This window comes from Spea bombifrons, chromosome 8, assembly GCF_027358695.1.
Source record: "Spea bombifrons isolate aSpeBom1 chromosome 8, aSpeBom1.2.pri, whole genome shotgun sequence".
NCBI lineage: Eukaryota > Metazoa > Chordata > Amphibia > Anura > Pelobatidae > Spea > Spea bombifrons.
Genome location: NC_071094.1, coordinates 4,953,869 through 4,974,950, shown reverse-complemented (window position 1 = coordinate 4,974,950; position 21,082 = coordinate 4,953,869). Strand labels below are relative to the sequence as shown.

Sequence of the window (21,082 nt, the reverse complement as noted above, 5' to 3'; positions counted from 1 at the left end):
AAAGCTGATGAGATCTCTAAGAAAAAGGCAGAGCTTGAATTAAGTAGCCAAAGAAGCTTTAGCGGGGGCCCGAGTGCCGTTCTGCGCGTCGGGACCGGCGACCCGGACTCACGTGTGTCTGTGTGTGAGCGTAAAGAGATTACAGCAAGAATTACGAGGGTTAAAAGTCTAAACCTGGATGAAAGAATCGGATGTCACATCCAGGCAGAGACACAAAGTCAGAGTGCTGGTTAAACACGCATGGGGTAGAATAGACCGGCCGAGTGTCTCAGATCAGACTTCTTAACCCTCGAGAGCAAAGAGGTCCCCAATCTATTCTGTGAACCAGAGGAGAATGCATAGAAAGTAATCCTGAAGCTATATTTGAGAACCGATGCTCCACTCGTATAAGGATCTTAATCATTGTGTCCCCTTTCCTCCTCGAGTGTTCCTTTACTAGGAGCTCAGAATGCTGAAGGTATCTCAGGGTTCTACAGCCCGATAATATGTACAGAAAAAAATGTTTCAACACTAAACTGTGCAAGTAAGACACATTATTCTTTAAATCAATCACCGATTTGTATAAATAGCCATCGATAAGTTGCAAAGTCACACCGACGTCTTTTAGAGCCACACCTGACGGCTGAAGAGGATTCAAGAGATCCCAGGACAGAGAGGGGTTTATCGGTTGTAACGTAGTCGAGTTGCGGACTCGACTACATAACTGTGCTTTATATAGGGCCAGCCTGGGTGGGCTTATCCTGCAAGAAGGGCCGAGGGGTCCCTGCCCAATGTATAGTTAACGGTGTCTTTCGTTGTCACCATGCAGGTCTGTCTGCACCACTCATGGTCAACTTGGTCCTTGTGGCAGAATATATGAGTTGGTGTTGGAACTTCATAATTCATAGTGAGTTCACCCCGGTTTAATAAATTAACTGCAGGGGGGGAAGGGTCAGGAATTTTAGTTGTTTGACAACTACTTTTAAAGAAAGGTTCTTGTGAGTTAGGAGGCTCTTCTTCTCTTTTCTTTGTAACGAAACTTATTGGACACTGATCTTTTTCTTATTAGCTCAATCCCGGCCTTGTACAAATACCTATCTCCGTACGCCGGCAATGCAAACAACGCTTTAATTTTTAATTAGGCCGCTCTCTGCTCTCCAATACGAGAGAGATACAGAGATGTGGCGCGGGAGGATTATGACTTCATTACAAGTTATCTGCAAGCGATCCGTGAATATTGCGAGTTAATACTTTGCAATAACGAAAGTAGGCTGTTGGCAAAATCCCTAGGTCCCCCTGAGGTCCAATAAGGATGAGGTGACTCGATAAGTCTTTAACTTTGCCGCTATTCCAGGGGTCAAAACGTACAGCCACCGTTCCAGGTTACCCGTCGGGGCTCAAGTAGGCCACCAAAGATCACCAAAGGGTCTTGGCGTGAAGAAACCAAAAGGTTTTCCCATGGACGTGAGAATACTTCCGTAGGTTCGGTTTAATAGGGAGGTGTAAGCAGAAGTTAGACATTCACAATGAAGAGCAGGCAAGCCTTGGAAGGAGCTGGAAGAGGGCAGAGAAACCAAAAATGTCATGGCAGATAAGAACCGCTCAGCCCATCTAGTCTGGCCACTTGTGAAAAAGCCACCGCCATCTTGGCGAAGATGGTGGCGCGATGGACCTCAAAGACATGAAGATTCGGGATAATTTTCTTGAATGAACAGGAAAAGGTTTTTTTTTTGTTTATTCAAAGAAATTAATGTACAGAAATATTAGTTTATGTGAAATTTATGGGTACAGCTTGAAATCAAAGCAGCCCAATTTTATTTATTGAGGTCATCGAGATCTGCCTTAGCTCTTAGCAGACTTCGAAAGGTAGCAACGTAATCCTTTGCGGTTGGGATATGGATTTTCTTTTTTTAAATGGAAGCGGAGCAGTTCTTGTGGCAGAGCCATCAGGATACATTGAGAAAATAGGCATTTCATATCCATTAAACAAGACGTTACTTACTGAGGCGGAAGGACAAGGGTTGTGGGCTGGGTCTTTGGTCTTCGTTTAGTAGATACCCCCATCTGATTGGCAGAACGTTTCAAAGACTGTTGGTTCAGGAGACCAGAAGCAAGTCCAGCGTGGTACTGCAACTGATGGGAGAGACGCGGAGAACAAAACGTTATTATGGAGACGAACTTTACGACCAAGAAGCCAAAAACCATGAAATCAATTCTCCAACTAGAGGTTGGAACGTTTCTCCCGGGGAGACGTCACAACGGACCCAAAACCCTTTACATTAATCAATACTAAATAAAGAATGGGCAGTATGTTGTGTAAACGTTATTTTAATGTCTGGGATATTTTTTTAAATTGGTTTTGTTGTATTTTCAGCAACGATTTCGTTAGAATGATTTAAAAACATGCAAAAACAATAAAAAAAAAAATACATATTAAAAAATATATGTATTTTTTTTTAGGGTTTTTTTCCCAGTGGAATTCTGGCACTAATAGTAAAGATAGACCAAAATCAGCAAGGGTGCACATTTGGTTACTATGGTTAATATTTTAACAAGAAATCATCAAAAAAGATAATTTTACTGTAAATAATCACTCTTTGAGACAGATTCAATTGTTCTAAGGGGCATTAGATATACTGGATGCATAATGCACATATTTCCTCTGTTTTAAGAAATTTTGTTCGATGGCTATTTATGCGTAAATATTTCAAATATAGGGGAAAAAATTCAGTACAAAACAAATAAATGTAATTTTATTGAAAGAGAAGCAAAACATTGGTTTTTTATATATATATATATATATATATATATATTCATACACACACATATACATATATATTTTTTTATTTTATTTTTATTTATTTTATTCTTCAATAAATGTCTAGATGTATCATAGTGAAGGGAGGGGGGGGGTATCCCAAAGGGTACCCCCAACGGCTTCTCACCACGTTCACTGTTCATTAAGCCAAAGCAGCAGAGACCGAGTGAGTGCAGAGTGTTTTAATGAACGTCGGAATTGAATGAACGGGCAAGTTCGGGCAGAAAATGAGTAATTGACACTGATGACAGATAGAACTTTTTTTTATTTTTTTTTGAAAGCACGTAGAAGGGATAGCAATTAATTCCTTGCCGCATTACATCTGGAAGTGGCCCCGAGTGCTCACGGCTACATTTCTCTTTTGGCCACTAATCCCATCTCCTGAATCTGTCATTTTTTTGATCGTTGCCTTTTGGCAAGTGCTAGCAGTATTTTTTTTTTTATCACACGTGTTCTACGATGTTCAAAACTCCTTTTTTCGATTTACATGCCCGCGGAGAAATATTGTTTCAAAATCATCACCCTTTTAACTGTCCCCCGGGGGCCAATACACAACTACGAGTGTCGTAACACGAGAAGAGATCTATATCGGTGTATACGTCGGAACGTTAAAGAAGCACCATATCTTAACGGTGAAAATACAATGTATCGGGTGTTAAGATACCTTTTAAGCATCTGGTCAAAAACTCAAGGTTTCAAATAAAAATCAGAAATACCAACAAAATATCAAAAGGCTGATAGTTGGGATCTGCAATATAGGTCACTGCGTGAAATGTAGCATTTTTGAATTTTGTAGCTAAAAAAAAATAAAAAAAAATTAAATAAATTATGCAAATAGTTTCTAATTAAAGCCCTAGCGCCGGGCATTAAGCCTTCAAAAATTAAAGAGCTCCTGGTCATCCGAGGGAAAATGTAGACTGTCCGGTCATTTATTACATATTAATTAAAAAGTCAAATACTGATGTCCGTGGGACCTACTTGGGTCTTCTACAGAGTTCTTGATCTCAACTTTTTGATGATGTCAGCACCTTAAGACTGTTTTTCACAGACTTTCATTAAATAGCCGGTGGGAGAATTAAGTAATTTTGTTATTCTGGTGGTTGTGAAACGGTATCACCAATGAACGTTGAGGTGTGCGGCAAAACCTCAACACATTTCTAAATGTTTCCTAAAAAAAAAATCCCCCCCCCCCAGACGGTGTGTTTGAAAGACAAATTTTCAAAATGTCAGCGACTCTGGGCTTCGATCTCGGATCCTAGAATTTGCAACAAGAGCAAGTTCTGGAATTAAAGAGAACGGATGCTTGGCAGAACTTTTCTTCTTGAAGGTTCTTATTTTAGATGCAGCTTAGAAAAGCCGGTATAAAGTCAGTCCTTAAGCAGAGAGCTGGCCTCAGAGGCCCATTTTAGTTTAAAGATATATATATATATATATATATATATATATATATATATATATTATAATAAAATAGGTATGGATTCCAGGATTAAAAATATATATTTGGTGGTCCAGAAAGAGGTAGTGTCACATGAGCTTTCAAGACCTCAGAGGTCCCTTCTTCAATGTAAACCATCATAGGAACATTCTGAAAGACTACAGTAATTGAAGGCAATCTACTCAAGCTGTTCGCTGCTGAAGATAAGACATAGGGTATCTGAAAGCCAAATTATATGCATGTCGTGGACAGATACTAGCTCTGAAGGGGTTAAATTTGATCTAGAATCATGCAAAGAACAACATTATCATCTATGCTGGATGTGAACACAAAATCATTTACATTCTGTATGATTACGTACAGAAGGATACTTTACAGAGGCAACTCGATGATGTCATAAAGTAAAGAACTATTTCAAACGCTGTTCGTAAACAGTTAAACCAGATTATTCCAACCTGTTCTGCCAATAAAATAAAAATGAATTAAAAAAAATAAAACTCATCCCCAAAACTATCTAGGCAAGTGGTTTGGTTATTCCCCTCTCACAAAAAAATAAAATAAAAAGTGTGATGCGAAGTATGCAGAACGCAGAGAGATACAGAGATGCGTTCCGTATTAAATTAATGCGCGGCACGTCAATGTTTTCCGCAACATAAACTCCGAAATAATAAAGAAAAGAACTTATTATTAAATTGTGTTAATCATAGGTAAGTGCGCCCTCCTTCCAGGAACAGGGACCTAACAATCTATAAGCAAACATTAAATATTTAGCAAACCGTCTTTTTTTTTTTTAATGGGAGAAAAGGTCAAAGTTAATAAAACTGACAGACAGCTCCTGTCTAACCTGATTTATACATTATTTAAGCACCGCACACTGTATTCGAGGCGGCGCATTTCTGATCTAACGAGGATTCGAGAGAAAGCGCTCTCCTTAGTCCTTGGGTCACCGCTTGGAGAAGACAAATGGATGAAGCTCAAGGGTGAGAATTAACATAACAAAAACCAGATTTCACAAGCACCGCTCGGCTACGCGGCAAACACACCGGTCTCTCCTCCTCGGCTTATCCCATTTGGACCTCTTCTAAGCGTGATGAACAGCAGCGTGTAGTAGATACGATGGAGAATTCTTCACCATGGGTGTGTTGGAAAGCCCTTCGCCGGTGGGACGCTCACCTGTCTTGCATATTACCGAGTATATTTGCATGCTCGCAATTCCAGGGTATTGTAATGCGGATTTATTATCCCAGAGGTGGTGAATAACATTCCCGGGGCTTCTGCGCCTCAAAGGGTATTTGATTTTTTTACCGCAAAAAAAACAACAATTAAAAAAAAACGTGCTTAAGAAACTGATAGATTTTAGATATAATAAAGAAGCCTGCTACAGATTAGAATTCTCTAACCAGGATTCTAGAACATTTTACTGTAGATAAAATACATCCGTTCAAACATATGCTCTACAAAATGGTCTTCAAATGCCGTTCCTCTGGCCAATCAAGGTTTCTTTCATTAGAAAGACACGGGACAAGGGAATAATGGGATGTTTGAGGGGAACATTTCAAGTCTTTCCTCACTACAGAATCACCAACTTCTTCATTCAGGACCTCAATGGCCCTTCGTAGCACATACTGAGATGGAGTTACCATACAGTAGGTAATAAAGCTGGTGAGTTGGAATGTTCTCATTCTCCTTCAAGCCCCTGGTTTTGTTAATAAGCCTTTTGATTACGTGGCCAAAACGGTTGATACTGACCACTAGAGATATCGTGGCTTTTAGGTCATACTGACATCGGAGTCTGGGACCATTGGTATAAATGCCCCAACAATAATCCAGGGTAGTTCTCAAAATCAAAGAAAGTTGTCCTTTGGAGTTATCCTGATGATCATCGGGAGGGATTAAAAGGAAAGAAGATGGGCTGGGGAAGAGCATGAAGGTATGGGTGAATGAATGTTGAAGGAATGAAGGAAAGGGTAAAATGCAAGAGGAATGGAGGGAATGAGGGGAAACAAGAGGGTGGGACATAGGACATGAATGAAAGAGGGGAAATAAGGAATTTAGAAGAAATGGGCCAACAAAATGGGACTAGGGATAAAGATGGATACTTAACTACAGTTAATAAACATCCAAATGGCATTTTTTAAACTCTATTCCCTTTGGCGATGGTTGTAACTCATACAGGTTCTAAGATACGGTCATCATGAGCTACAAAGAGATTCATAATAGCTGGTTGGCCATGTCACTTGAAGTGAATCATTGTAAGTGTAATTTATCATCATCGGTAATTATAACAAATCAAAACAGAGCATCCAAGAGGGAAATAAAAACGTGCCTTCCTACGGATCCAAATTTGCTCCCGTTAAATCCTGACTACAAATTAAAGACATAATCCGACAGTCACAAAGAGTCTTAAGATCCCAGAGAAATTAGCGTTTCCAAAAGATTCTATAGATACAGAGGTGAGAAATAACTTATTTGGGGTGGGAGGAGAAGAAAATTCATATTGTTTTAAAATAAAGTTGAGCGGATCTAAATATCTCGCATCAGAAAGTCTCCTTTCCCCTCGGGGAATTCATATATTATTTAACAGATGCCAGGTCCTAATCGGTGTAGACGCTTTTATACATGCATTTGGCATACAGACTTCTGTTTCCTTTAAAGAAAAAACAGGCCCTTGTTTCTACTCATTAAAAAATGTTCTCTTTTTCCCCGTTAATGAGGGAGATTTTCTATTCTGCTAAAAAAAAAAAAAAAAAAAAAAAAAAAATTATATTAAAAAAAAAAAAAAATACAGCTTCTTTTGAACACGACGAGACGGGAGCGAGCATCAGCGGGCCCCTGGTTTCATCCTTCCACTATAAAGCTAGCTGGAAAGAAATTAAATTGCTCTAATTGATTAAAAGAAAATATCTCCGTTAATGAGACCAGTTTGGGAATGTTTGGTTTTCAAACGGCTTTTGATCCGCTAACAGGGAGGTAAAATTTTCAGTGTGGTCCAAATGCCACGTCGAATAGAGCAAAGCGGAGGGTTTCCAATTTATTTATTTGTTTTTCGTCTTTCTCGCGCTGCCTAGATCTCGGCTCTTTCAATTAACGAGGAGCCGAGGCAGACCTGAGGCTTTGGCCTGCTTCGGCTCCAATTAGGGGCCCATTAGGCAGACATTGCCTGGCGATGGGCAGAGACGGCAGCCGATATGGGGTAAAGTGAAGATACATCGGGTCAGGATGTGATAACACAGCCTACAAATGATTATTTTATAGTAGCTAGAGAAGATGTGGAAAATAACAAAAAGTTCATCTTTTTTCTACACAAGAATAATAATAATAAAAAAAAAAGATTAAAAATGTTTTCTTGTTAAATGGAAAAAATATGTATTTTTTGCTTTCTTCCATTTTTTATAATTTTTTTTTTCAACACGAGGTACCCATTATAAATGATTTAAGACCTAAAAAGAATTAGGGGAAATCTGGCGACCAGCAGAAAAGATCTAAAAGTAAAAAAAATATATATTACAGCTCTTTTCATAACGTCCTGGATAAAGCATAAAGTCTTCTTCTAACTGTCTCGTGGTTGACGATGTCTGGGTCAAAAATCATAAAGACCACATGACGAATTTGTTCAGTTTTGCCCTAAAGCGTAGTGAAATTCAGTAGCTGTGGGTGTCGCGCATGCTCCTCATGAGATTTCCATCCACGAGAAGCTAAAAATGTTACACGAACGCATGAAGTAGACAGAGAAGAACCATTGTGTTCATTCGTGGGGCTGAATGGTTCTTGTCTGCCGTCAAGTTCTATGTCTTTAAAACAAGCTGGCATTTTTGGAGTTAAACTCGTATTTTTATTTTTTTTACCTCTAAGCCACATTCCTTAACTTCTGATTTTATTTAATGCTCGTCTTCCAGTAACCTCCGTAGAAATTACACAAAGGGAGAAGTGAGTGCTTTAGTGCGTTCCCCTCGTTTATTAATCTTCCGGCATCGGCTCCGGTTTGCGTTGCGGTTGTATACGAGAAACAGCCTTAGAACGAAGACCAATCCATCATATGTATAGCATCTGACAGAAGCCCCCTACAGCAGCAAGAACAAGATTAACTCTGTAGAGTATACAACGTGCGCAAAGATCGAATGATCGACGGTTCTCTGTTCCGACCGCATCGGTTGGTATCACGAGATAAATGCTCCGTACCCCCACAGACCACCTCGAAACGCAAAGCCAACTGCGACCATCAAAAGGGAGGCAAGTGACACATCCGCGGAGATCGACATAAAAGAGGACCAAAAATACTCGCTGCCAGAAACAAAAATTGTAGAATCTGAGATTTTGGGAGATTTTTGCGTTTGGGGCAAAAGGAACAAAAAGAAAAGGTCCATCGATACATGTGTATATAAAACTACTAAGAAATCCTTCTACCCCTGACCTTCACAATGAGAATATGAGCTAAAAAAAACTATATAAATTAGAAAAAATTACTCCTTAAAAACGTTGATTCACGAAAGTTTTTTTTAGGTGTCCACATTTACAGTTTAAGAGTTAAGCAGCGAGCGATACATTGTTCTCGAAAGACCACTGAAGGTTATAAACACAACGTTTTCGGAGCAGTAGCACCATCGCCGTATACCTAAAGGATGGGAACGGACCTCAAAACGAGTGGCCATTGACAATTTTATGCTTTTGAATTATCTGGAACGATAAATCAAGTCAGTGCCGTCCACCGGCCATCGGGAGAGCCAAACGATCCACGGCCAACATAACAGAGGAGCGTTTATCCGACGGTTTATCTGCAGACAGGTCTAACAAAAGGCACGATCGATAGCCGTTAGGGACAGGCCGCCGGCTTGATTTCTTACACATGTATTGCATTTTGCTGGCTATAAAACATCTCTCTCCTTAATGACATTCCTAATCCATCAGTATGCTTGGTCAGGAAAGCTTCCATCTGCCCAAAAGAAAGTAAAATAAAAGATAAGAGATGGTCAATAAGCTTCCAATTTCCCCGGCCACCTATATTACTTCTCCGAAGATGCATTTTCTTTTAAAATAGACTGTTTTTGGCATTTCAAGAACATCTGCTTTTAGATAAATACGTCTTAAGGTCCTCTAAGGTGATCAGAAGTCTGAATGGTCGCCTCCAACCGTTGGATCTCCAAGTGCAACGTTCCTAACAATGACTGGACTGGCTTCCCACCGGCTTCGCCGTCCATGTACAATGCAAGGGGACACAAAAAGAAATGGGGGGGTTGATCATATAGGTGTCCATGGGCACGTGGGCATGGCCCATGTCTCTCTATGGGTTTATTGAGAATTTCCAAAAGACTTTGTGGTGCCAAGTTGACCCTTTATATGATATAGTGAATAGGAAGAGGCTAAGCGGAGGAAAGTATTTAGCTCTGCCGACACGCAGAACACACGGACAGTAACGTAGCTGAAAGAACGAACAGCACAGATTACATTATTTTCTAAAATAACCATAAAGTATTAAAAAAAAAAAAAACGAGTCGCTGCCATCTAACGCACTCGTCAACAAGGGGCTGGGAAAATTCAGACATAATCTCGTTCTCGAAGGAAACAGCAAGGTACGGAATTTTAAACGCAGTTCCAGGTCAAAGATAAAAAAAAAGAAAAACGACTTTTCTCTTTCAAAGGGAAACGATTATGTGTAAAAAAAAATTCATTCCTGGCGAGAAATCATCAACATCACAAAACAAGAAATACATTTGCGAGCTACAAACAGCAAAAGCGACCAGGGCAGCAGAAATTCATCTTCAAATCTAGTTACAGGCCAAGAACAAGTTCCCAGGCACCTTGTCGTAGCTCTTTTAGTCTATTTTCCCGCACGTTTTCTCCTTTCCGTAGTATTCTGCCTTCATTATTTTGTTGTGATGTTTTATTTCCGTTATTTTACGGGAAAGGCTGCTGAATTTCCGCCTTAAGCGTTGTTTTAATTAGCGTCGGATCGTAGCCTTCGAGTCGTCCTTGTATCGGTGTTCTTTTTTTTATTTTTTTTATTTAAAACTCTTCTTCCCTAAAAGATTCTCCCCGAGGGGGGGGGGAGCCGCTGACTGTGAAACAGGGAACCCATCAAACCCGTCCTTGATTATCATTTAAACCCCCCCGGTGCTGACAAAGGCATCGTCGTCATCGTTTTAAAATAAAAAAGGGGATCAACGGGACAGGCGGAAGTCAAAAGGGTTTTAAAAAATGTGTAGCCTGTATCTCTGTTCACAATTCCTAAGCGTTTAAAGAAAACCAGAAGACTATCTGGACCACTTTCAGACAGGTCCTCCTGACATCCAGGGCTCGCGTCAGCACCGGTTTGGAAGATTAAGGTCACTTAGATCTAAGGGACACAACTTGTTCACACTAGTTTCACGCAAAAGAAAGCCCTGCCAGTAGCAAACAGAGGCAAAACAATCCTTAATAGGTAAGAAACAGGACAATAACCGAGCACGGGTGTTAAGAGGTCATTCCTCCATTCAAACGGACCACAGGCATTGTGGTCCGTTTGCCCCGATGGTCATGTGCCGATAGCGGTGAGATCACGCAACTACCCTAGTGAAGCAGCAGAAACCAAAGGTTTTTCCAGACAGGGTCGATGTAGCGAGATAAAACACCCATAACAGCCAACAGTCCAAATATTCTGGGAATAAGCCTGGGCGTATATATCGACTGCCCTTGAAGGTGTCCCAATTATTTGCTGGCAGTTCTGTATCCGCAACGCACCCCCGAACAAGAGGCAGAGAGGGTATTTTGTGATAGAACACCTTGGGGCATCATGACATCACTCACGCTGCGTGGGAGGGCCCTTGCATTACATCATAGGCAAGGAACACCCAGATGCCGGTAAGTATGGAACCCCAGAAGGCAATAACAGACCACCGGGTCTCCAGTTGGACACACATTCAGTTTATTCCTATTAGCAATTCTCAAAATAAAGACTAGAACTGGTTAAGTTTTATGCTAAAAACCGTCACAAGATAACAAAAAGGGAACAAATTAACTTTTTAAGCTAAATAAAGAACTGTAGGGCACATTGCCAAGAAGAGGGGGTAGACATAATAATAATAATAATAATAATAATAATAATAATAATAATAAAAGACGGGGAAAAGCTTGGTTTTAGCCAATAAGAGACCACGCCATTGAAATATCAAGGTATTTCTGGACAGAACTCAAAGCAAAGTCCAGGTGATTGATAAACCAGGGGCGATTTGGTTTCCTCGTTGCCGTTGTTCCGGTCTAATTTGCTTTCTTTGCCTTTTTGGACTGGGCTGCCCATAAATCAAAGAAATGCTAAGAGAGGCACATGCATCATGGTCTGGCATTTCAAAACCACTCGCGAAATATGTATCGGACGCGGGGCAGAAGACAGAGCGCCGTGACCCAGGCAGGCGTACGATAAACAAAAAGGCCACCGATAGCCAAGGCGACGCGGTTAATTAAGCCGTACCGGCGAAAATACGTGCTGGTATTTACCGGAGAGAGCGTCCGGCGAGATAGATGTTAAGCCCACGTGGGGAGTTTAAAGTGCGTTTGAAAGGAGCCATGGTAAAGTAGTGGGAAATGTATTTCAAGCCAGTGTCTGAGGATGATCGGAATTGTAGTATTGATAACCAATTTGCAACTTATGGACGCAGGTGTGATGGCCGACCAGATATGATGGCTATGGAGAAACACGCTAAATGCAGGACCTCAGGACCAGCAGTCAATTCTATAAAGCGGATCGAGGACGTTCTTTGCCGCGTCTCAGGCAGTAAAGAGAATGACCTACCTTACAGACTAAACCTAAAAACAAGCTTTAGCCGACCGGCACCGTATAATAAAGCCTTAACATCATCTGCCATCTCGCATTTTTTAAAATAGAAACACAAATTTGAAGAGTTAGGTTGGTTCAGAGGAGGTCAACTGTTTGCAGGATCCTCAGATCCCTCCAGGGGGGAAAAAAAAAAGGAGCCTTCTAAAAAGTTTGAAACGGAGAAGAGTCCACACATCTCAGGTCATTCCAAAACTAAAAGGACCGCGTCGCGTATCTGAGATATTCCGAGTATAAGGCTTCATTTGTTAGATTTTGTGACGGTACTAGCAGGAAGATTTAGCATCTTAAAAACCAGAATACTTATTTTTGAACGCTTACTTTTCACATCCAAATTTCTAAAAATTCTATTCTAATTTTATATATATATTGGGTTTTTTGTGGTCTTTTTAGTGTTTTTTTCTCCTTCAGAGCTTGTTTCAGCGTTCCATTCGATGCCTAGACAAACTAAGAAGAACGTTCAGATTTCACACTTTGCCCGAAGCAGTCATCAGATTGTTAGCACTTTCACGAGAGACGTCAGTCACTCGGCGAAGACCTCAGACGCTCAGCTGTCGGAAATCCTTTGCTCGTTTGGAGAAAAGAAGCTTGGTGCGCAGTCTCATCCAAAGCGGCAGGTTACAATGAGATGAAAAAGCGCAGAAGCCTCAAGCTACCCCCAGAAGGGTATGATAGGAAGAACCATGAAATCACCATATCAACCAACTGTCACAGGTTTTTAGCCCAGCCACTTAGTCAATGGTCAGATTCTCAGGGCAACACAAGCTCGCCCTGACACCTTCATATTCCAATATTATTTAATGATCAGAGCATCCACGTTGGTGCTTTTTTTTTTTTTACAACCGAAATCCCTGCTCTATAGGCGGCTACATTCAGAATATCCTTACCTTGGAACAAATCTTGTTTTTAATACAGACCCTTGTAAGAACCATTTGGTTGCTACCATTAGTGAGCTTACAACAGAATCTCTATTAAGGGGTTAATATTTGAAGAGTCCATGGATCAAGCCCATTAAGATGCTCTGCTCTGTAAGAGCAAGCCAACGATACGACATTTAGTCTGCTTTCCTGGAGGCGAGGGAAACGAGTTTCGCTCGCACGCCATCATGTTCTGTTGCTGTAGCGTCACCATTCTGCTCGGAAGGTCTTCATAAATGGAAGTGGCAGGTTCCTCCGGGATTCCATCCAGCGCGTGTTCCTGACAGAACTAGCTGAGAGTCCCAACAGCCTCGTTAGAGCGTAATTACCCAGGTACGTGCGGCTGCCTTCTCCCCAAGTGCTTGCTAGATCGTCGAGGCTCTTTGATGTGCCTTGATAGCTCTCCATTGAGCGTCCTCCATTTTCTATTTATCCCTTGCGACCTTTTTCTCCATTGCAGACCGTTGAGATTGAAACCTTCCCCCGTGGACCGTCCACTTTCATTTATTACCGCTCTCTCTTGCCTTACTTTGTGTCTGATGGACCTGTTGTAATGCACAAGGGTCCTAGAAACCTGGAGGCTCCATCCATGGAGTAGAGCAGTTAATGCCCTGATGTCCATGGCCGCCATGCTTGCTACATCTATGAATACCCAGGTGGCGCTATCTAATATTTCCTCTGCTTTTTGGGAACGCGTGATGCAGGAAACGCCAAGTTCCCCTCCCCCAAGCAATATAGAATATTAAATTCATAGTACTAGGTGTCCAATTAGCACGAACAGGTGTGCAGCGGTTGGTGATAAGTCTTTTAAATCTCCGAGCGCCAAATGAATTGGCAACAAATTGCGGAGAATTATAGAAAGAAAAAAAAAAAAACAGGAAAAAAAAAAGCAAACGGACAGCAAAATCGGCAGAAATCTAACAAATTTCTCTTTTATTCCCCACAGATCAAGAGAAAACATAATAATTACTTGCACCAATCATGAATTATAATGAATAATCATTAAAATAATAATAAAAAATGGTTCTCTCGCTGACCCCACCCATGATGAAGCTCATAGTAACACTTAGGTCATCCCGTTTGTAATGACGGGTGCCAACGGTTTAGGAGATTTTTTATTTTCTTTATTTTTTTTTTTATTATTATTATTTTTTTAATAATAGCAGATGCCTCCCTCCTACGCGGCAATTAATTTGCAAAATGCTCTCAGCTTCGGGAAATAACGAAGAGCCAGAAAGCTTTCTCTGCGAGCGCGTTTAGCTACCAGGAGGTGGAGGAGGTAGGCGAGGTGCAAAACTAAGCTGAACGCGTGCCAATGGAGAGATGAGCCACGTTCTGCCGTCCCGACAGCTAGAGGTCCCTTTCCGCGACGAGCGTTTGACAAAACGTGAGAGTAGAACCACCGGGGGGTTAACACATAGCTGAGTAAGTGCAGAAACCGGTCATTATTGCAATTAAATTTAAGAATATATAAATTTCGTAAAATTTGACCCATAGGCTTTTCGGACGGGGGGGGGGCAAACTGGTGTTATGGCAACCGGCTGATAACCAACATACAGAGCAGCATAATGAGGACGGGAACGTGGCACTGCGTGCTCCAACACAGACTAATTAATTGGAAAACGGTACGAGACCTTAGCTGTCAAAACACGAGAGGTTCACAAAGTCAGTAATACTCGCGGACAGAACGCATATGTTTGTCTGTGCTCCTGAAGCTGCCATTTTTGATGTGGGCAAAAGCGCGCGGGAAGCTACAGGCGATGCCAGCCCTGCGGGAACGAATCTACAGCCGGCCAAGAACGTGCTTAGAACCCTTTACGTTCTTGTTTCTGGAAATCGGGGAAAACAAAGTTTGTAGAACTTTAGGGCCGGGACCATTAAACAGGAAAAACTTTTTTTAATTTTCTTTATAAAATGTTGTATATTTTTAAAATCTCGATTTCTTCAACAAATAGCAGTCGTCTGTAATCGAAGATTTAGTATTTTAATTTATTCAGGTGATAGGGCAATGGTGTTCGACGAAATCTCCATTTCCTGTGCGCTTTGTGGCGCCTCCGGACAAAACAGGAAGTGCCTCCTGCTGTCAAGACTCAAACCTTAATCAGAGCCGATGGTCTCGTCTTAGATTCAGGAGCCGTACGTCTATCCCATGTATGTTTAATCCCCTCACTGTATTACCCTCTACCACGTCTGCCGGGTAACTGCTCCACTTATCCACCACCCTTTCACTAAAGTAAAACTGAAATTGTTGTATTTACCAAGTGTTTTTTTTTTTTTGGAATGAATTGCAAACTTCTTTTAAAGTTGAAACGGCAAATGTAATATCCAATGCCCACCTTCGTGTCTGGAACGGTTTTTATCCAAAGCATTCAGATACACAGAATTATTACATCTGTTGCAACTATCGCCTTGTTTTATAACTCCGACGTCTTTTTACAGCCATACCAGATTGAAACAGTATTTCGAGAATCTTATTAGCATGTAGCAAGTTAACTTTTTTTTCTCCCCCCCTCTAACCACCAAATAAAACTGCAACTTTTAGCTGACAACCATCTTTGTGATGTATTAGCAGGAAAGGGATCTCTAATTGAAGGGCATTATGGGGAATGATTGATGCGGGTTCGCTTTCTCATGCATCAGCTAACTCGTACGATCGTTGTACTGTAAACCAAGGCAAATGGCAAGTGCCTAATTACTTTTAAATGTCTCCTCTTTCAGCCAAGGAGAAGTACGCTCTTTTCTTAGGACTATTGTCTGACTCCAGAACCCGAGAACCTGCGCTGTGCGCACACAAAGCCAGGACAATACCCGTCCGACGGGGGAAAAGATCCATCAATGGACGCGCTGGAAAATACCAAGCTGGGAAGGAGATTTAGGCGTGCTGGGTCTTCATTATTAACAAGCATTCATATATCCCATTCTAAGGCCTCGGTGGCAGCGGAGGACCAAAAGAGACGAGAGGTCGGTTTAATGAAGAAGGCCGTCCAATGTTTGTCTCTCAACCCAATCGATCAAGAGAGGATAATAAAGCTGTCAGCGTTATGAATTGTCCCGACGGCTGGAGGTATACAAATATCAGCTCTTGGGTCAAAAGGTTAAAAAAATGGAGCATACTGGTTTGTTGATAGCCTATAGCTACGCATGTTGACTTATCACGTGCACTTAAAGGGCCAATGCAAAAAGTAAATCCTAATTTAAATTGTGTCAGCACAGGGTAGCAATTTAGTTCCCCTATAGCTCTGTATATGCTCTCCCTCTCCCCCGGAAGATGGCTTCGTGTAGGGGCAGGAATAGTCCTAAAGGACCTTCAGTGGGCGTACATTGGGTGGGAAATAAGGAAAGGTGGGTGTGGAGTAGGCAGAATGTGGGCGTGGCCTGGGTGGAGAAAGAAGAGACTCGGAGACCCCGGGGAGCAGGACTTCGCCTGAAGACTCCAAGTAAAACCAGGCGATTTTCCGGGAATGCCCCAAAAAATACACATACCACAGCCGGTTATTATGGGTTATATTTGACATTATAATTACTTAACCACACCCCATTTTACTCTTTACCCCTAAAAAAAAGAATGATCTCCATTAGAAGTCCTCACTTGAAAGTACCATTGAAAGGGCTGCTATGTACATTTAATTACACTTTTACGTGACTATGCTTGCGCTGGTTTATATACTTTTGTAACTTTTACAGGTATTCTGTGAAATTTTGTAGTGCAGGACAATGCTAAAATAATTTATATATTGAAGGAAGACCTACGTTACAGAATCAATTCATCTTTCCACGCACCCAATCACTGGTAACTTTTTTTACCGTAAGATTACGTTGGCTTAAGTACCCTAAATGAGTTTTGCCCTTAAAATAAATTAAAGGGTGTTGAACGTTGGCAGCGTCTGCGCTAAATTGTTTTAATTTGGAACAGCCCCATCTGTTGTAAAGGAACACTGTGCTCAGACAAGCAATTTTAGAGAACTGACTGCACTGTCAGGGGCTTTTGAGCAAGACAACCAAAGTTTAAAGATCTGAACGAAAAGAGCAGAAGGAGACACATGAAGGTCCCACCAGTAACACCACAGTTACTGTCCGATGAATAGGACTGTGGTGGTCCTCCAGAAGGGGTTTGAGGCAATTTTGTCTCTGGAGGTATGGAACTCGATCCACCCAAAGCATTACGCTTGCTGATGGTAGCACGTGGTCCATTCTCCAGATATGAGGGTCCTGAACCTTCTCTGAAAGCAGCATTCAAACGCTGGACAACATGGGGACCTACAGAAAAACTACTGAATTAAAACTCCCATGATGTCAGGTCAGTATACAATTTCCCATACCACTGACCCACCTTAAAACAATCGAGTGGTTCTCGAAAGTGGGCATAACTGGGAACCGAAAGGTGACGTTGAACCAAGGAAGCCGTACAATGAAAAACTTTCCAAACCTTCACAGGAGCTGTCCCTTCCATGGGGCAAAACGGGTCAGCTGTCTCTTTCTTGTGGTGACAGAGACAGCCTGTCTGCTACAATGTATCCAAGTCAAAAATGTAGAAAGGTAGGAAATCAAATTGCCCTCAACCACCTAAGGAAGGCCCTGAATGCGCAACCCAGCGGCCTAGGAAAACAAGCAGATCTTATAGTTCCGTGGGTACTAAATAGTATTTTAACCTCTTGCACCTGAAATGCATGATCGCCAGCAATATATAAGCTTCCACCTTGCAGAAAGAATACGGTCCGTCCGGAAAGGACCGCATTAACAAGAAAGGAATCTTCTGGAGAACATCTCCAGCGACACTTAGACCGTCTAAGAAGTAAACGGGAGTGGATACTTTGAGTGGTTAATGTTTGGCCTCTGAGCACAAATCACTCTGCCTCGTCTTGTAAATAAATAAAACCTTTTTGCATTCATGCTGAAGGTTCTCACCGGCCTCGTCTTCCGGCTGACACAGCAAAAACTAATGGAACATTGGGCCAGATGTAAAGAGACCCGTATGAGAGAGAGCGAGAGGCTCTAAAAACTGCACTCAGCGAGATCCTCCGGGGACATTATGTATGTGACTGCAGCAGACCATTCTGGGTCACGTTACTGCTGATCCTAAGGTCAGCTGTGAATTAATTGCTTTTACTGTGAATAAAGCTTTGAAATCCCAAGACGTTCTTTAAGACTTCAACACTAAGTGGCCTTAAGTTGCAAAACGGGGCCAGAAAATAATGATTAAGGACAAAACTTGACATTCATCCCATCGCCGACTCGGTGAGCAGACGCAGGTAAATACTGATACAGAAGGCGTTTTTGAATAAGAATTAAATCGTGGTAATCTTATAAACTCGCCGCGACGAGCGTACGATCAATCAGCAAGCTTGTATGGCGCTCCGCAGAAGCCCGCGGTAATTCAAGGTGGCCGCCAAGATTCGACTGTCGGGTCTACTAATAGCAGCAGAAAAACTGGGTCTTGTGGACCTCGTCAATAAATAATCAGGAAAAAAAAACAAAAAAAAACAGGCTGAATATTTTTAAGGTCATGACACAAACTACTTCTAATTTTAAAGGACTTAAATGAGAATTTTGCTTATTTGTAGCTTTTTTTAACCATAATCTCAATAAATAGTGCAATATTGGTGTAGCGATAAGGTCCAAGAAAAAGTCAGGAGAAATCGGACTAGACAGGCCGAACGGGCCTTCCGCCAAATTCTATGTAGGGTAGAATTGAATAAGAAACATATTATGCAGTTAATAACGACCCCCCCCCCACGGAACGTAGGATAACTGCCCTGCCCCAACTCTTACATCCATGTGCATTGCATGTAACTTTAACCATTGTAACGATACTGATGACATATATCCCAACAGCAAATCCTCGCTATATATAATTATTCTCTGTAACATCGTAACATATGGGGCGATAAAAAATATATTTAAATAAAGAGAGAAAAGGCGTAGATGGGAGACTGTGATTAGTTCCGAAACGCGCGTCACTTCTTATGACGGACGCTTTCCATCTGTGTTGTGACTAACTAGCTGGATTTGTTTGACAAGCCTGGCTAACTACCCCCCTGTCCCGCTATTACGCGGCTGCGGATCAACCGCCGTCGCAGGCCACCGGCAATCATTGGCGTACGTGGCGTTCGTGTCTTCGGAGCGTGACGAGGAGGAGGAGGAGGAGGATGTGTAGCCAAAGCGAGCCGAACGTGTCTGCGAGCGAGTGGGAGTCGAGGGAGCGAGAGCAAGCGCTGCATTAGGGAACATTCTATCAAAATCAAAAGAAATATTATGTACGATTGGAGTGACGGCGATACGTGACATACTGCGGATTTTATTATTTTTATAATAATAATGCCTGTGCAAACACACGGATTTGCAGGATTTTAATTAGAATTTCCACACTGCATCCAAGCAACTGCGGACTCCGCAGTCTTTTGTTTGAATGAAGAAACCCGTCAATTGGCAGCTCGTGGCGACTTTGGTTCACCGGCTGCCGGGCCGCTGTGGTCCAGAGGGCAGTATATGGTGTTTTGCAGGATTGTGGTGCTGAGAGTTGTATAGTTCAGTAACTCTGGGAACGGGCAAAATATACTCCAAAGGCAGATTTTTTTTTTACCTGGTAGTAAAATTCTAGATTTTCGGTAAAAAAAACCTTTAAATGAGGATCTGGTTCACTTTTTCTATTAAGTAGATGTCCAAAGTTTAAAAAAAAAAGTAATTTTTAATAGCTTCCTCCAAAAGGAGGTTAATATGGCCTGGATAGTCTACGGGACACAGAAGATAAGTTTTATTTTTTTATTATTATTTATTTTATTTTTATTTATTTTTTTTACAAATATTTTGTATATAAAAAAAAAATGTAAATAAAACATGTATCAAATGAAATTTAGACCGACTTAATCGGCTCAATGAACGACCTTGGACTATTTCTGGATTTTTGGACGGTAACATTAAAAAAAAACATCGAAATCAGGTTCTTTTCTTCAATTTTACTTTCTTCGGCTCCTGCGGTGTCTAATGACAGCACCACCGGCCTCTACCAGTTACAGAAGAATTATGTATATAACAAAAGGTAGTTTATTTTACATATTGGATCCCGGCCAAGTGAAAGAAACCTATAAAGAAGACGTAGGTAAATACGACAGCGTTAACAATCGCCAAAGGACTGCTAAAAAAAAAAAAAAATCTAACACGGGGCTCACAGCTTTATTCTTCAAGGTTTCAGACAGAATTCCCTTGGAATAGCCAACTAAGAGACAACAATAGCAGCGATGAGGTCGGACGCAGCAGGGACGCTTCGTCTTGGTTGCTATTAAACGGTGCCGTGAACGGAAGGTCACATGGGCTAATTGGGATAAATGCTTCCAGCGCTGCTCCGAAGGTCCTTGCTGGGTCTTTGGTGAGAGTTCAGATTCATTACTCGAGGCTCACGGCTTTCAGTCTATCCGTTCAGAGCCGTCTGGCCTCAGCAGGAACCTGCCATCCCGAACACAGCAAGACGTGAAGGTATCCGTCCGACGTCTACAGCTCAGCGAGACACCAACGCTGACGCTTTAAAGCCATAATTATTTGGGTTTCTGCCTTCATAGCCGGAGCTTCATCTTGTATATTATCTACCGTATAGCGGTCTGGAGACATGTTCACCCCCCCCACCCCCAAGTAAACCCATTTAAAGGGTCCCTAAGGGCCACTATCCCTGAATACTTGCTAAAAGCACCATGCATTCTACGCCACACAGACGGCTGCCGGCAGCTTTCTGTCTTTGCGCAGGGACATTTAGGACACATGTATATTTTATTGATTCAACTAACTGTACAGCAGTACTGGGAAGCGACATATAAAGAACATATAGGTCCAGGGAAAAAATGGTTGGTGTGGCCACGCTTGGTTGGCATTATGGCCCTACAAAAAAATATCTGGTGGAATGAGTAGCGCAAGTTCATTGCAAAGTGGTGGTTTGTTATTTAACCCCCCCACCAGCATCAACAGAGAGATGCTGCTCTAAAATAGTAGAGAAGGACCACATGGGGATCCAACCATGGTGGAAAGAATGTCCAAAGACTTGCAAATTATTATAGAGCTCCCCTTGTGGCCATTCGTGGAATAGAAAGCCAAAAAAAGAACAGCTTTCATAAGAAAGTTAGCTGCTAGTCCCTCAGTCAGAG

General features: G+C 41.7%; 1 protein-coding gene across 1 annotated transcript in view; it reads right to left on the bottom strand.

The window, feature by feature from the left end:
* Window positions 1–21,082, bottom strand: part of MED27 (mediator complex subunit 27) — an 86,634-nt gene that overhangs the window by 49,673 nt on the left and 15,879 nt on the right. Inside the window, exon 3 of the mRNA XM_053472409.1 lies at window positions 1,982–2,112. Coding sequence (XP_053328384.1) covers window positions 1,982–2,112 — 131 coding nt within the window. The remainder of the gene's footprint in view (window positions 1–1,981; window positions 2,113–21,082) is intronic.